This window comes from Malus sylvestris, chromosome 15 (assembly GCF_916048215.2).
Source record: "Malus sylvestris chromosome 15, drMalSylv7.2, whole genome shotgun sequence".
Taxonomy (NCBI): Eukaryota; Viridiplantae; Streptophyta; class Magnoliopsida; order Rosales; family Rosaceae; genus Malus; species Malus sylvestris.
This window is the reverse complement of record NC_062274.1, coordinates 2402777-2420333: the sequence shown is the minus strand read 5'-3', so window position 1 is coordinate 2420333 and position 17557 is coordinate 2402777. Positions and strand designations below refer to the sequence as shown.

Genomic DNA, 17557 nt, shown 5'->3' with positions numbered 1-17557 from the left:
GATGTTTATTTAGTCAATTATCTATTAGTTTATCATAAAAAATTGGAAGGAAATGCATTGCATGATGAATTTAACTGATTTAAGTTGATTATATAGCAAGCTGGCAAACATTGTAAGTGTAGAAAATATGTAGTAATTAATAAAATAAGTTTAAACACACCATAATCATTTATATATAATGAATTAGTACAATATTTTACACTTTATACATTGTATGGTAAGATACATGAGTGACTTAGCATCACATAGAATGAACGTGGTGAGTAGTTCAAAAGTAGATACTTGAAAAGAAATTAATCAAATTTTAGTATGATGTAATTATTTGGACTTGATTTAAAATAGAAATTAATCATATATAATATATGTAACTGAAAAAAAAAATAATCAAATTTTAATATGATGTAATTATTTGGATTTGATTTAAAATAGAAATTTATCATATATAATATATGTAACTGAAAAAAAAATAATCAAATTTTAATATGATGTAATTATTTGGACTTGATTTAAAATAGAAATTTATCATATAGAATATATGTAACTGAAAAAAAAATTAATCAAATTTTAATATGATGTAATTATTTGGACTTGATTTCTCTTTATACATATATTCTTCTTCCTATTTTCTAGTATTTCAGTTTAGTAAGTAATTTTAAATTTCGGAGACGAAATTCTTTTAAGAGGGGTAGATTGTTACACCCACCCCCAATTTAAATTGTATTTTCATTTATCTTACTTTTAAAATTATTTTTTAATCTTAATAGGTGTGCCCAGGGCCCACCTTGCTTTTGTGTCACCGTCTCTCTTTTCTCTCAGATATCTCTTTTCCCTCACTCTCTCATCTCTACCGTGCTCTCTCTCTGCACTCTCTCTGCACTCTCTGCACTCTCTCCTTCTCCCCGTGAACCAACCCACACGCCACACCCTCACTTTCACACCACTTAAACGGCGACACCCCCTCATCGCTCTCTGCACTCTCTCCTTCTCCCCGTGAACAACCCTCATTCTCCCTCTTCGCCCTCTCTGCACTCTCTGCACTCTCTGCACTCTCTCCTTCTCCCCGTGAACAACCCACACCCTCACTTCCACACCACATCAACGGCGACACCACCTCATCGCCATCTCCGTCTCTACGTCTCTGTCTCTGCCTCGGTCTCTCCGTCTCCGTCTCTCCCTCGGTCTCTCCGTCTCCATCTCTGCCTCGGTCTCTCCGTCTCCGTCTCTGCCTCGGTCTCTCCGTCTCCGTCTCTCCCTCGGTCTCTCCGTCTTCGTCTCTCCCGCGATCTGGATCCTTCTTCTTCGATCTGGTTTCTGGATCCTTCTTCTTCGATCGGGTTTCTGGATCCATCTTCTTCGATCTCTCTTCTCCCAAACACACACACACACAGAGATCGCCGTTGATCGTGGCTCAGGCGAAGTCAGAGGTGCGCCGCGGAGCAAGGATCGTTCGTATTCCGCTTCGTCAGGTGAGATTCCATGAAACCCTAAACCCTAATCTCTCCGACTTCACCTTGCCTTGAATCGTTTGTATATTTGTGAAATCTGATGTATATTTGTGAAATTAATGTTAAGATTTGTGTTTTTGCAAGGTTTTTGGGACGAAACCGGCCCGGGAATCGCCCCACGGTCTCCGGCGTTCTTCTCCGACGTCGCCTCGGATTCCGATTCCACCGTCCATGGATATTTCGCCGATAATTTCCAAATATCGCGATATTATCGATATTATCGATAATATCGCGATATTTGGCCGAAAACCCCACGGAAACCAGTTAAAATATCGCCGACCGGAAAAATCGATATTATCGGCGAAATATCGCCGATAATATCGATATTTAAATCTGTGTTCATATCCTAATAAAGGATTTGAATAAATCCAAACACAACTTATGAAAAGAAAAGAAATAAATCATTTACAAGTGTCGAATTGGTAGCTCCGGTTTCTGCAAGTTGGTATATTTATATCCGAATTTTGTAGAACACCAAAAAATTAAGAAGTTATTAAAAGATTAATTTATGAGTTTTTAACTGATTAAAAATATATATATAAATAAAAGATTAATTTATGAGTTTTTAAATTGATTAAAAATTAGATATAAAAATAAGGGTGAAATCAAGACTGTCTCCATTGTACGTGACAGTGGCTCGTGGCATTGGACGCATAAGCCCATCATGCTTGCTACGAACGGTGGAACCCAAGTTACCTCATCGATTCTTTCCTCGTCACGTTACTTTTAAGTCTTAACCCCATAAATTATTTATCAAAGTAAGAATAAAAAGGAAAATTAACGAAAAAAATTTGAAAACTTTGAATTTTAACGATAATAACAAAATAAAGGATAAAGTAAATAGTATCAGGATTGACTTTTTAATGTAAAAATGTTGTTGTTCGTTAAAATGAACAGTACCAGAAACTTTTTGTTAAAGTTTCCTTTCTAAAACTATAAAAAGAATTCACAACTCCCTCATTTGTCCATTTAAAAAGCATCTACCAAATGAAACTGTTATTATCATTGAAAAAATATCATCTTGCATTTCTTGTAAATGTATTTTTTTTTCTAAATATAAAAAATTTAAAATACAAAATGAGAACTTTAAAGTACAATTTCCTATCAAAATAATAAATAGTAATTTTTAATAGGAAAACTGCTGATCCTTTTGGGATTGTTTCTCGATGATTCAAAGCTTCTTTTTTTTTATAATTAAAAGCGCTTATGAATGCGTTTTGGCAGAAAAATTTTACAAGTAGTTATGAGCTATAGGAGGACTTTATGTTTAATCATCCAAAAGCACTATGACCATCAAACCCATTACATCTTGGCATCAAAGAAATATATGAGCACAAGATTATTGTTTCCGATTGGTCCTAAATTCTAAATTGAAAAATGATAGAGAGGTCATATTTTTTTTAGCTGCGAAAAGAGACCACATTTAAGCTATCTTTTTAAAAGAGGTGGGATTTATTTTTATTGTGGAACCTAGCGAGAATGAGTTATAGAATGGGTTCAACGCTACTATAATGTCGCGTTCTAATAAAATAATAACACATGTTAAAAAAATTTAGCACAAAACTTAACATTATAAGATTGACATAACATTATAAGATTGACATGCCACAACCAATGACACATATCCATAGTTGGTCTCCTCCCTAGCATCACCTAACACACCCTGACCGGAATCGAGGCATGTTGGCCGTCGCCCGAAGGTGACGTAACCAAAAGGAAAGTGATGCATAAAATTATGGATAAATTTAAACCAAATCTAACACTTATTTAAACTAAAGTAGAGAGTGCACAGTAGTGGGAATAACCCATAAAACACAAGTGTTCAGAGCATAGATGACATAAAAGTGTGCAATTGAAACTAGTTAAAGTACTTAATACATAACTAGGAAAAGCCCACTACACTTATTTATGGATATGTCATAACCGTCAGATATTCCTCGTACACCACAGAGTAATCAGCTAACTAGGACCTGGAGGGGCGAAAACAGAAGGGTGAGTGGGCAAAAACAAGGGTTTATAAAACACATTTAGTTTCTGAACATACTAAACCATCGCCATAAAACATGTATAGTTTCCAGAAAATTATATTACGTATAAGTATGAAATCAAAAGTAAATCAACGATAAATCCAGAAATACACCAATCAATATCTAAATCGTAGCATAAGTAAAATTAGATGCTCATCAATCTATGCTAACACACGAGTTCATGCAGATGAAATTTTACATGAACAGGATTGGGTGTAATCATAATATACACTACAGTACTACAATCATGTGAATATTGGCTCCAGACGCATCACATACGAGTCGGAGTTGCCTATAGCAACATGTACGACAGGACTGGCACATACAATGGATCCAAGGTGAGTGTGCAGTACGATGTGCACATACACGTGAAGCCTGCCCTGGCCGGGGCAAGTACTACACAGGTGCAAGCATGCATGATGAGCAAGTGTGATCATGCCATGACAATATATATCAATTCAAAAGCACATGTGGAAACTATAAAACTTTGTGTGTGTGTAAACAAATGTCCACTTACTGATACATCAATGGATCGTAGCCTCCTAGCCTTGTTTGTCCTCGTACCTCATCGGAGTAAGTCTCACCTATATGTGAAATAACTTTACTAATTAATTAATTAATTAGGACCTACACAAAAGGCTAGGAAAATCCCTCATAGTTTGCTCAAACGGCATGTTTAAATATACGAAAACATTCTACTCGATGTCACAAACCCGTACACGTTAAGCACACGGCGGCCAGAGGCCTAATGCGCCCTCATGCGCTGCCATGTGCCGTCAAGTTGCAGCCACATGTGTGCCCACGCCCCTGATAAACTGACAATAACGCTAGGGTAATATTCCTTCAAACTTGACGAAATATTCCGTTAAACAATAACGGCGTTAGAATATGGAAATGAAGCTTATGAAGAGTAGAACAAGTCTATACAGAAAAATTTCAAATCTTCACCGGTTTCTGTAAAATTTTCAAATTTTCAAATCTTCTTAATTTCTCAACCATTTTTGACAAACTTTATATGGAAATGAAGCTTATGAAGAGTAGAACAAGTCTATACCTTTTGGAATTCCAAAAGATGGACAGAAAATTGACTGAAAATGCTCAAAAGTCTCAAATTTAGTTTATACTCCTTGAAACTGTGTGTTTCGACGTTGGCTTCTCTCCCAACTTAGGTTAGTGGCCACAGGGAGTTGCGTAGGTACTTCCAAAACTTCCAAAACATTGTAACTCACACGGGAAAACGTCAGAGAATCCATATCAAAGTTGGAGCTCCGAGTTGGACAATGGACACTCAAAACTCGTCCATTTCTTGATCGATTCGTACGGATGAGTTCGTGGGTTTGAGAGGAACATGATGGTGGTGGTTTAAGGGTCGATCTATGAAGTTTTGAAGGTGGTCCTCGTTGTTGCATAGAAGAGAGAGTGGCGTGTAAGGAGAGAAGAAAGAGAAGAAAAGAGAGAGAGAGAGAGAGATAGAGAGGTGACAATTTCTGATTGGGTAGAGAGAAAAGAGATTTGTGATTGGGTGAGGGGAAATAGGAGTGAAATTGATTGGTGAGAGAAAATAAGTCACAGGTCCAGTTTTAAAGAGGAGAAATGATAAGGTTTTGTACAATTTAGAATCAGACGAAATCTAACGCACCTTATCAAAAACAGTACCTTCCAGTACTAATAATTAACGCACACATGTACAATTCTACCCATCGTTAACACACTTTAATTAAACGTAACTTTTTCGTTACAAAACCGTTTCGGGTCTAACTCGAGCTCACGCGATCGTAACAACGAGTACTAACTAATTACGGTATTGAGAAAAATAATTTAAAAACCAAATAACTACGTCCACGACAGGTTCCACTTTGCCAATAAGAGCATAAACGTTAATTTACACACTCGAAGAGAAAATTACATGAAAAATTAAGGATGGATCGTCGCATCATCCGTTCCCCATTTCCTTCCCACTTTAGTGCCAATAAGCAAGGTCAAATATTAAACCACCAATCCCAATTCCCAACAATTTAATCCAAAGAATATTGCATAAAGCACACCCAACAAGGCAAACCAAGACTTAGCTTATATGTTCGGTTGGAAGAAAGTTAAGGGCACAACCTTTCTCTTTCCCTTCACCAATCACCCCAACTCCTGGAAAGAATAATACATAGATGAGAAAGAGTCCTTACTCAAAATTTCTCTTTGTCGATTTATAAAACTTCGTATTTGTGATTAATAATGTTTATATTATAAAATATTTTTTAAAAAATTAATCAAAATTAAGGTCATTTAGTTAACGGTATAAAAACAGATGAACAATTTTCAAAGCTCTATGATTAAAAATACGAAAATTTTTAAGTGAGAATTTCTACCATCTTTAACCAGCCGAACATTACTCACCATTTTATTTTATTTTTTAACAACCAATTTATTGTTAAAAACTCCAAAAAGCGTGACTGGATTTTTCACAAAAGTTCCTTTTATTTTCTTACTTGGTGTCTAATATTTGTGGCGGCTACTTTTAGCAAATTTCAGTTATGGATTGGCATTTTATTGGTAATTAATTCGACTTGTAGGGACTTTTTTGTGACTAGAAAATTTACTGACAGAACAGGAAGCTTCCACTTTTTGCTATAAAACCGAGCTCACGGCGCAGACACTTTCGGCCGCCGGAGCTACCTAAGATTCGTCTTCCAAGAAAAAAAATTAAATTAAATTATAAATATCTCTGGAAAGAAAATTCTCCGAATCTTCTCTTCCCGTTCTGCCCTCCCGAAACCTCTGCAATTTCCGAGGCGCCCTCGGTTTTGGCAGTTCTCGCTGGCTTTTGGGGCAGCTGGAGCTCTCCGTTTACGAATTCAATTTTGGTTCGGGAGTTTTTGGATTCTAATCTTCACGGGGAGAGAGATAGAAAGAGAAAATGCTTTGTAGGATGGTATTGGTGCCGAGGAAGAAGAAGATTGGGAAGGTGCCCGTTTATCTGAACGTGTACGATCTTACTCCGATCAATGGCTACGCCTATTGGCTCGGCCTCGGAGTCTACCATTCCGGCGTCCAAGGTAATGAATTTTAATAGGTTTTTCGTTGTTTTTTTTTTGGGTTATCTTCTGTTTGGCTGTGGAGAAAGTCTTAGATCTGGTCGTGTGTTTTGGTTGAATGAAAACTCAACAAATTGGTATCAAAGTCTAAATTTTTGGATCCGGGTAGTGGAATTTCGATAAAGTTGAACTTGGGTTTTATGTTTTAGGAAGAATCAAAGAGTTTCTGAGTGATTTGATTCTGAAAGGGTAATTAGAATTCAGTTTTCATGTTTTGGGTTTGATAAATTGAGAACCTTTACTCTCGAATGAACTCAATTCCAAGCAATTTTCCCAATTTTTAATTGATTTTATTATTGTGGTAATAAAAAAGAATATACATATGTTTGTTTGTTTTCATCCTTTGATTTGAGATCTTTATGGTAGACTTGTATGTGGATATTTGTATTTGTTTATTGGCATGAATGTTTTATTTTAATGCGATGCAGTACATGGCGTTGAATATGCCTTTGGAGCTCATGACCATGCAACGACTGGGATTTTCGAAGTGGAACCGAAGCAATGCCCCGGCTTTGTGTTCAGAAAATCAATTTTGATCGGAAGAACGGATTTGGATCCGAAGGAGGTCCGTGCATTTATGGAGAAACTAGCAGAGGAATACTCCGGGAACACGTACCATCTTATCACCAAGAACTGCAACCACTTCTGTAATGATGTGTGCACCAGATTGACGGGGAAGCCTATTCCTCGCTGGGTCAACCGCCTCGCTCGGCTTGGTAAGAAATCAAGCATCTATTATCAGTTCTTCATGATCTCGCCATTGTTAGTATATCACCACCATGAAACAAAACCACTTTTAGTAGCATACCATGAATGCCAATGCCACATGACAACCAAAACTTCCATTGTTTCCCGTCTTTAGATTCAGTTTATTGCACATAGGATTCGAAGCTCATTGGAAAATAGCAATTTGGAATGATTCTGTATTGTTAATTATCTGTCCATTGTATAATATTTTTGGGATGTCTATGATGTTAGGCAGACTTTCTTGTTCCCTAATAATTCATATGCGTCATTGTGGTGAACCTTAGGTTTCTTCTGCAATTGTGTTCTTCCGGCTGGTCTGAACGAAACTAAGGTTCGACAAGTAAGATCAGACGGGGTTTGTAACGGAGACAAGAAGAAACTGAGAAGCCATTCGACTAATTGTGCATCCTCAAATCCTCGGTCCTCTTCATTAAAATCTTCCACTGCAGAGTCTGCAGGCAGAAGTAGTAGACAAAGACACTGCGTTCCTCCGTCTCAATCTTTGGTCCATTCTTCCTCAACCTCGGCGGTTACTCTAAAGCTTTGACACTGTTTTTAGTTTTGAGACTAGGGTTTTAGAATTTCAATTGCACAAAGGAATGGGGGAAATTGCAAATTCTATTTCTTTCCCATCATGTAATCTGTTTGTTTTGCTGTGTAAACAGCTGCTTGAAATCGTTGAAGTCCCGCTGTTTTCTGTATAAAAAAAAAGGTTCATGTTTTGACACATTGCCGTGCAGACCTATGAATTTTCGCAACCATTTGGTATGGCACCTCTCACACAAACACCAGTCCATCTAAGGGCTGGTTTGGTATTGCCGTGCTTTGAAAAAAAACTGCTCTGAGAATAAGCGACTGTGAAAAAAATCAGCAGAGTGTTTGGTAAACTTTTTTGTAAAAGTGCTTTTGAAAAAAAAATAGTGGGTCTTTTCATTAAATGAGCACTGTAGCTCCGTGTGCTTTGAAAAAAAGCCAGTTTTCCAAAGCTACAAATAGCAACTTCAGCTTTTTCCTTTGATTTCAGCTTATTCTCACAGCAACTTCCAAAATAAGCCATTTTTTCAGTTTACCAAACACCTAAAACCCTTACAGCTTTTTTTCATGGATGCTTTTTTTTAAGTACCTCACTGCCAAACCACCCCTAACTGAACTGTTCGATCTGATCTCAGAACTAATGCGGGCCCCACTTGGTACGAAAGATGCCTTAGGTAGGCAGTCCTACGAAAGTTTCTCTGTAAATGTAGGCGTGCATTGTGGATAGTAGGTGGGTGGGAGACCCTAGTAGGTTTTCTCATTATGCCTTCATTTCGTAGTCTGTTTGGGGTCCCCGGAGTTTTTGGTGAAAAACTTTCTCATGTGGGTGGTTGGTTTTTGAGTTCTTGTTCTAATCTTGGGTTTCAGTTTGGGCTTAGTCCGGGCTTAATTCAAATAGATCACCCAAATATTTGGGCTTCGGCTCGTGGATTCTAAGTAATAACAGGCCCACAAGACATTATGTGGGTTGTTCATTTGAATTAAACTAGATTTTTGGACAGACCAAAATTCCGAAGTGTATGTCAAACAAAGTAGCTCTTAGTTAACCAGTTAGTCAAGACCGTGTATATCGTTTGTACCTATGTCTGAATCTCCGGTCTTCCTTGTAAATTAGAGTGGGTTAAAATATGCCTTCGGAAAAAACATTGAGGCTCTGTTTGGCACATCGTATAACGGATCGGATAGTACTAATAATACGGTGTACGGTGTTTGGTGACAGTTCGGATTAAATAAGCACCGGATTAAATAATCCGGGCCCACCTTTTTTACACGGTGTGTACCCGCTTGCTTATACCATCCATTTTCACGGTATAATTAGTCGGGCTCTTCTCTCCCGACGCAGTGACGAATTCTTCCGCTCCCTCTCCAGAACTGACAAAAATCTTCGAACCAAAAATTTAGCAAAATCCCACAGCTGCCTTTTTTGAAAGGCCATCATCCTATTTCCCTCAACTTCCCCATTCTTTCCCCAAAATTTCAATTCCCCCACCACCACCATCGCAACCTCTTAACGCAGCGTTTCATTCTCTTCCTCTCCAGACGCCATCTTGCTCTCATCCCAGGTATGTCTTCTCACAGTCTTCTTCTTCGTTTGAATCACATTTTCGTCTTTTCAATTTTCTTCTTCTAGAATGCCGCCCCTCCCTCTATTCTTCCCCCTCCTCCTATTTTTCTTGCAATTGATTGAATCTAGTTATTATTTTCTCTCTAATTATGCAATTGATTATGTAAATTTGTGTTTTAATTAGAATTTTTGAATTTTAGGGTTTGCTATTGGGGTCGAATTTTAGGGTTTTCAATTTTCTTCTTCTGGGTTTGTTGTTGGTGTTCAACTTTAATTAGAATTAATGATTGGGTAGAGTGGGAGTGTGCAGGTTCACTTACCTAAACAAATTGTCTCTGGCGCAGCTCCCGTTTCACTCACTGTCTCGCTCCCGTTTCACTCACTGTCGAATTTTAGAGTTTTCAATTTTCTTCTCCCGTTTCACTCACTGTCTCTCATTCCCCATCACCGTCTATGGCCCAAAAAATTAGATCCCAATTGCTGTTCTTCTCAGTTTGTGCATCACTCTATCCATTTTTTAATTTTTATGTGAATTTTACTTTTTATCTGGATATATATATGTGTGAATAATTTCGGACTAGGGTTGTTGAATTGTTGATTGGCATTGAATTGTTGAATTTCGGACTAGGGTTGTTGAATTGTTGATTGGAATTTTTATCTGGATATATATATGTGTGAATATATACGTGACAACCACAGATGCCAAATTTGATGTATGGAATTTACTATGTTTCTTTGTTATTTGAAAATTTGTGTGGTTTTCAATAGGTATAAATATGAGAAAAGTTCAACAAACAAAGAAGGATTTGTTAATTTTTTTTTCTCTTGTCCTATCCGGTTCAGTACCAAACACAGTATAAATAATACGATCATTAATCCGATACTGCACCAAACGCCCGACTAATTTAGTCAGTACTATCCGGTGGCTATTTATCCTATCCGACAGAAATAGTCAGTACAGTCCGAGCTGCCAAACGAGGCCTGAGTGTCTGCATATTAGTTTACACCTCAAATTTGTACAGGGTCTTTCACAAATAAGCTTCTCAAAACTCCATTTCATTCTGAATCGAGCAAGTGAAGTGAAAATACTTATAACCACTGCTCTAAAAATCTCCGCCTAGCGCCGCCTAGGCGCTAGGCCCCAGCCCACCGCCTAGACCACCTAGGCACCCGCCTAGCCCACCTAGGCATCCGTCTAAACTCGCCTAGATTGCAACTCACTTAGACAGAAAATACTTAACTTTCATTTTGCATTTTGTTTTTTTCCAATAAATTGTATGAGACTTGTTGCATACTTGAATGAACAAACATTATATCCTTATTTCACATGTTTTCATTATGGTCCAATACTTCATGATATATATGCATTCTATTTTGTAGTTTATGATGAAATTATATATATTTCAAGTAGAAGCAGACACTTATTTACATGAAATATGATAGATTTACTTAAATCCGCCTAGTTCTCCTAGGCGCCCGCCTAGGCGCTAGGCCCCAGCCCGCCTAGCGACTAGCGCCTAGCGACTTTTAGAACCTTGCCTATAACTGGCAACCACAACCCCTACTTAATGTCAATGTTTTCCGGCTATGATGATTAAAGTTACTCAAGGTTCATGAACCCGCAAATCCCTATTTCCAAGAAACTTGCACACCACGTTATGTTTTTACGATTTTCAAAAGTCTTTGTTGCAACCGATTTAAAAGCACTTGGAACCTTTATGTGCAAGTTCAAACTTTTGACTTTTTTTATGGATGCAATGTTTTTGGGCTCCAGTATTCACACGACTGGCGGATCCATTAAGGGGCAAGGGGGGTCAACCCTCCGAACTTAAATGAACGTCCATCGATACTTTAGGTGCTGCCCTTCCGAACCTTTGTGAACATCCATGGATACCTTGAGTGTTGCCCTTTTGAAGATTAAAGTTGGCTTCATACTTGCCCTCCAACCGACTTTAAGCTTACCAAAATCCGATGAATGTCCATGAATACCTTGGGTGCTGCCCCTTGCATACGTTAACATGTCTGTAGTATGCATTTTCAAATGATTTCAGGCCGTCCAAGACTCGATGAAATGGCGATATGCATGCTATTTATGGAATAAAAAAATTTGCGCATTGCGCGCGCTTTTCTTACTGACCCCCCCTAATATTATTTCCTGGATCCACCACTGATTCACACACACTTCCTTTTACTTTCCATATATTTTTCTCAATTGTCGACCATCGGGATCAAACAATTTGAAGAAGATAAAAGGAAATAAATTAACTTGGAGTGTGTTAGCGATAAAAAGAGATGTGTGTGGATAGCACCAACCTATTTTTTGAACTTGTGCTATACCATATGTGTTGTGAATTACTTTGTAAGTACTTTTTTTTTTTTTACAAAGAGAAACGAATTTATTTATGGGCTGCTTGATAAACATTTCGTTTCTAGTTTTCACTTTTTGAAAACTGGAAACTAAAAGCTTGTTTAGTAACTATTTTAAGTTTTCAATTTTCATCATAAAAAGTGAAACTAACTACCAAATAATTTCAGATTATAAAGAAAGGTCAAAAAATAAAAAAAATAAAAAAATTGAGAACAAATGGACCCCAAATTTAGTTGAACGTTGTTCCTTATTTGGTGAACGTGAAGTAAAGGTACCTAGTAATGAAAGAAATCGACAAATTCCATACCCGTCCATAGCAAGACAAGACAAACAATCTGCATGTGAATTGTGAAACCCTACTTCTCTATCCTGCGTCCCTCTCTCTGTGCCTTTCTACTAGATTCTCTGGAGAGATGCCCACCTTTTTAAAGGAAGCATCCGGAGTCCGGACAACAACTCTGCGCCTTCAATTGCAACCCCACCTTTAACGCATCCTTCATGTCCCATGACTTATTTTTCTTTGGATCGACACCCGGGATTCATCGATATTTAAACGGTTAGAATGAGATTGATACATGCAAATTCAATCGTTCACTACACTGGTACATCTCATATACTGTTACATTGCAGAATTTTGATCGACACAAAGGGGCATTGTTTTGAAGTGAAGTGATGGTCATGAGAAAGGTAAATGTTAGAATCAATCAAATCCATACAAGTTGATCCTAGATCTTTTCATAGTTTATGACTTGCGCATGCATATACAGGTTGATTCTAACTGTTCTCTCCTTTTGAGTTCTACATGTATGTACAATAGAATCATCGTAGGCATGCTAGCAACGGATCCCTACGCTCCTCTTCCTAGCAAATCAAGGTATTATACCTTAAGAAAGCTTGTCAAGTCACGGAAGGCAATTCATGCATGAGATATTGACTAAAAGCGAACCTTTTTTGGGCAGCGAATAAGGTGGATTGAGTCTTGTTTTCAATAGTCGGCTGTGGGGGAATTTCACATTAGTAGAGAAGACTGCATACTAAACTTGTGCACAAACACGTGCGAATTGGATAACATCACAAAGGTTATTTGTACCAATTTGACAACCTCAGCAGCCGATGCTTCAAAACCCACTACAAAAAGGAAACATGAAGAGTTTTATTTGTCAATTAAACTACCAATTAAACAAATTCATCGTTCGGATAAACCTTTTAGCAAGTAAATCTAGAACTGCTTGATTAGGACAATGTTCGCATTAGGCAAGATAATTTTCAAATGGAATCCTGTGTTTTAGGAAGAAAAAAATCTTCTCTAATAATGTGGTCAGACAATCTTGCTCAAAATTTTCTCGTAAAGAATATCACTTAGGTTTTTGAACGTTACTTACACAAATAATTTTCGCACATTTTTATTTTATCATTACTAGATCGTCCAGGTCTCCGAAAGGGTGGGAGAGACATGAAAGAGTCTTCCGGTTCAACAGTCAACCCTGCCACCACCACACTTCTGATGTCATTTTGTTGTGTGTGGTCACGACTAAGTCATGTCAACATTTTATATTTTTTTTATAAAGATAATAAGACAAAAATAAATAATAATATAAAATATTGATATGATTTAACTGTGACCACATAAACAAAATAAAGAGTACGGAAGGATACCAAAAATAGAAGGCAGACAATCTTTGTCCATACTAATTACCACCTTCTGACGTTTTCTTTCCCAATATTCATTTCCTTTGACCGGTTCACACCACTTTGGGTCAGGTCTGGTCTCCCAAGATTGTCCTTTTCATTTATCATTTTTCCTGACCCAAATCCACCGTCCAGTTTATTTATCGACCCAAGAGACGGTCAGCAAATTTCACGGTTCAGATTGTGCCTAAAGGACCAAGATATTGCTTATTATTTAATTAACGCCACCAAGAAAATAATAAAAAAGTAATAAATAAATTACCCGGCTCACAAGCAACTTGTCCAGTGTCGCCAACTTAGGAAAATTTCATATGAACAACTCTACCACACTCCCCCAATCAAAATGTCACCGCTCACGCCACACCACAAGTCTGAATCTAAGGTCCATTTGGTACTAAGAATTTAACTCAAAATTTATTTATTTTTCAAATTCATGTTTGGATTTGAATTTTTAATTCAAAAATTTGTTTGGTATTCGCTTCTTAAAAATTCAGTCGTATTAAAAATATAATAATAAAAAAGAGTTCAAACTCTCCTCCTCTTCTCTTCTCTTCTCTCCCGCGTCGGCCACTTCGCTGGCCGTTCCTCTGAATCTGTAAAACCCCGACCAGTCACCCCCGTCAATTTCTCTCTCTCTCTCTCTCTCCCTTGCTTCCGCTTTATCTTTCTTACTTCAAACTCGCGCTGACAGCAAAGGAGGCCCGTTACGTCGCCGATTTCAGAACTGAAGTCCAGCGACCTCTAAAACCAAGAGAAAAGACAGAATGAGGTGCGATTCTAATCCAATGCGCCACCATTGCCCGTAGCCGTTCGCCGCCATTGATTAATCTTGGCCCAGGAGAGGGAGAAGGATGGAGGTTCTATGGGGGGATTCGACAATAAAGTTTTGCGTTTGAGTTATTTTTTTTTTCTGTTTATGAGAATTGAACTACCAAACAAGAATTTTTAATTTGTGACTCAAAACTTATTTATGAGTTGGTAAAAGTAAAATTCAAATAGACTACTATTTTTACACCTTTTTATTTTCTTTGCTTTTTTTAGTGTAAAAACATTTTATGCTAATCTATACTAAAAAACAGAAAGGCTAAAAAAATTAGAGAATTTTAACGAAAAATCCGTGATATTGTTCATTTTAACAAAAAATTACATTTTTATACTACAAAGTCAAACTTGATACTATTCACTTTACCTTTTATTTTGTTATCGTTAAAATCTCAAAGTTTTCAAATCATTTCCATTAGTTTTCTTAAAAAATTAAATGCAAGTCACAGCGACTTGAAAAACAATGTCCAAATCATGAAGGCAATCACCACTTGGTACCAAATATTGTGTGGGAATTTCCTTACAACAAATGAAGCTCGAATAAACGCTCATAACAATTTGAACTATTAACACGATGGGAGAGGAAATGCTGATGTTTTCCTTCAATCTTTCACAAACTTCATTACATAAACAACACGAAAATTACAAAAAATCAACAACAGGAAACCAGCCGGGTTTCTCTTTTACTTGCCAAGTATAGTAATTAGTAACTAGCTAGATATATTTGTTAGCTCTAATTATTTATGAATTTCGTAATTTATGCTTCTCAATTAAATCGGAATTTATTCGATTTATGTTCAACAAACAAATGGGTTAGTAAGAGATTACAAGCTAATCATTATATAATCCAATCCCACCAAGGATTAACATCTCAAACACACACACACTATACTGGTAGCTTCAAGAATTTAACTGAATTGATTGGATTGGACTGGACTGGACTTCACCTTTTCCAGGCATAAACCAGCAAAGAAAACCCAGCAGGACCGCCGCTGAGCTCGCTCTCCTCCGTGCTCGCCCACTCCATTACCGACGAACTTCCACCGGAAGACCCCGCCGACGACATCGAAACCGACGAAGAAGACAAGCTCTTCCCCATCTTCCGCCACTCAATCCCGCTCATCCCGAAATTCCACGAATTCAGATGACCCAGTTGGTAATTGTTCTCTTTAATCTCCTCGTCTTCTTCGAATCTGAACATGAACACCGCGTGGCCGTCGTCGCGGCAACCGTCGCTCTCGAAAAGCCAGTTGTAGACGTCCCACGAGATCTGCAGCGGGGTCCCGTCGACTTCGATTCGCTCGTTCCCTCTGAATTTCCACTTCAACCGCTTTATCTGCAGGACAACCTGGCCATCGACGCTAAAGCAGAGCCGGGTCGGGTCGACGTTTGACCCGCAATCGATTCGGATCTCCCGCAATTTACCGCCGAACCGGGCCTTAGTGGTGTAGATTTTCTTGGCGATGACGTGCTCTCTTTTCAAGATTGGGATTTGCGGAGTCTCGGATTTTCGGGCCCGGGTCTTGGAGTAGGCTTCGCGGGTCAAATCGCCGACGAGGAGGGTCATCTCGTTGTCGACGACGACGGCGATGTAGAACCCGGATTGGGGTTCAGGTCCGGAGCTGAACCGGGCTTTGGAGAGGTCCCAGAAGAGGAGAATGTTGGGGGAGAGCTTCTTGGAGCCGTGCTTCTTCCAGAAGAGAAAGGGCTTGATGTGTAGGTGGAAGTAAGGGGAGGAGAGCGACGGAGGGAGGGGCGAGTCGAAGGAGTGGTGGAGGAGGTTGAGGTGGAGGGAGCGGCCGAGGAAGGAGCGGGACCAGGTGAGGGAGAAGAGGGCGTGGTCGGTGTGGTAGAGGCAGGTGGTGAGGTTGGGGTGCCCGGAGATGGGAGGCGGCGGAGACGGTGGTGGGAGGCGACGGTTGATGGAGGTGGAGGGGCGGAAGCAAGAAGGGAAAGCGGAGGAGTAGTGGCGGGACATTTGGGTGGTGGGGTTTTGGAACTTAGTTAGATTGTAGTGTTGGGTTGTGTTTTAAGGGAATCTTCGAGGGTTTTGGTGCTTTTTGGAGAGAGAGGGCGGGGGAGAGGGAGAGAGAGAGAGAGAGAGAGAGAGAGAATTGGAGAGAGACGGTGGAAAGGGTATGGGGTTTTATGGTGGGATATTGGGAGGAGAGAGGGGGAGAGAGAGAGAGAGAGAGAGAGAGGAGTGAGAGAAAAGGGTCTGTCGCCGTGTCACGGACTTCACAGATGAAATTGGGAGGGACAAAGGTACGGATAATAGAGACTGTCAAGAGAGAAATATTGGACTTTCAAGTTTCAACCAACACGTAAAAAGAGTTCTATTTGTATATTGTACATGCTCTTTTTGCATGAACAAATAGAATGGATCACAACATTTTAATTTAATAAGTTGTGGATGGGTACTAAATACGATGGTTTTATACATTTTATCGTCTGTTTGGTACCTCTTATATTGGCATAGAAAAAAAAATTTGAGACGGAAAAGATTTAAGTTAAATTATGAACATTGTCTCACTGTAACAATTCAAAATTCATCGTGCTAAATGTATGTAAAGTAATGAATTAAAAGTATGAAATACATTAAAATTAGGGATGTGTGGGTGTGTTATCCACACACCATCCACACACTCATTTTTACTTCTTTCACACCCCTTGTTAATTTATGTCATTTAATCTTTTTTAATTCATCCGATCCGACGGCAGAAAATTAAAAAGGTGTGAGAGAAGTAAAAAAGGGTATGTGGATATCACACCTCTAAAATTATATGCACATGCTAAAATGTGATTGATTCGTAAATAAATCGTAAGTTTAGTTTACATGGATGAGGAGAAGTAAAAGAGAAACATGAAGACGTGCAGGGAGGAAGAAAAGGACAAGAAAATGATAGATTTTTCAGTGTGATCGGTACACGGAGTGGTACATCACGTGTTACTAAACAAATGATGGGATATGTGTGCTAAAAAGTTAATAATTTAAAAAATAAAATTTTCCACTATTTCTATTAAAACACGTGATGTACTACTTGTGTTCCCGTCACAACTAAAAATTTCTCTAAGAAAAGAGGCCGAAGGAACTCTCACGCCACGTGATTTGTGGTAAACTCTGAAAATTCTTCCTATCTATTATTAAATCTCAAACATTATGGTAACACGTAAAAGTCAAGGCAGGGCATTCTCTTGGGGCCTTTGAAATTTGA

General features: G+C 38.4%; 2 protein-coding genes and 1 long non-coding RNA gene across 4 annotated transcripts; 1 reads left to right on the top strand and 2 right to left on the bottom strand.

Moving 5' to 3' along the window:
* Window positions 1–3047: 3047 nt before the first annotated feature.
* LOC126601595 (uncharacterized) lies at window positions 3048–4580 on the bottom strand. Of its 2 annotated transcripts, none has more exons than XR_007615766.1 (2): window positions 4246–4580; window positions 3048–4116 (listed from the first exon to the last, which is right to left on the bottom strand). It is a non-coding gene; the product is annotated as an uncharacterized LOC126601595 (long non-coding RNA). The 2 variants fall into 2 exon arrangements; XR_007615765.1 differs by having other exon boundaries at window positions 4252–4580.
* A 1589-nt stretch (window positions 4581–6169) lies between these two features.
* On the top strand, window positions 6170–8092 carry LOC126605550 (deSI-like protein At4g17486). The gene is made up of 3 exons (XM_050272963.1): window positions 6170–6579; window positions 7047–7334; window positions 7650–8092. The coding sequence occupies exons 1-3, from the start codon at window positions 6441–6443 to the stop codon at window positions 7910–7912; spliced, it is 690 nt and encodes a 229-aa protein (XP_050128920.1). The 5' UTR covers window positions 6170–6440; the 3' UTR covers window positions 7913–8092.
* Window positions 8093–14922: 6830 nt separating this feature from the next.
* LOC126605756 (uncharacterized) lies at window positions 14923–16546 on the bottom strand. The gene has a single exon (XM_050273192.1). The coding sequence runs from the start codon at window positions 16318–16320 to the stop codon at window positions 15286–15288; it is 1035 nt and encodes a 344-aa protein (XP_050129149.1). The 5' UTR covers window positions 16321–16546; the 3' UTR covers window positions 14923–15285.
* Between the last annotated feature and the right edge of the window lie 1011 nt (window positions 16547–17557).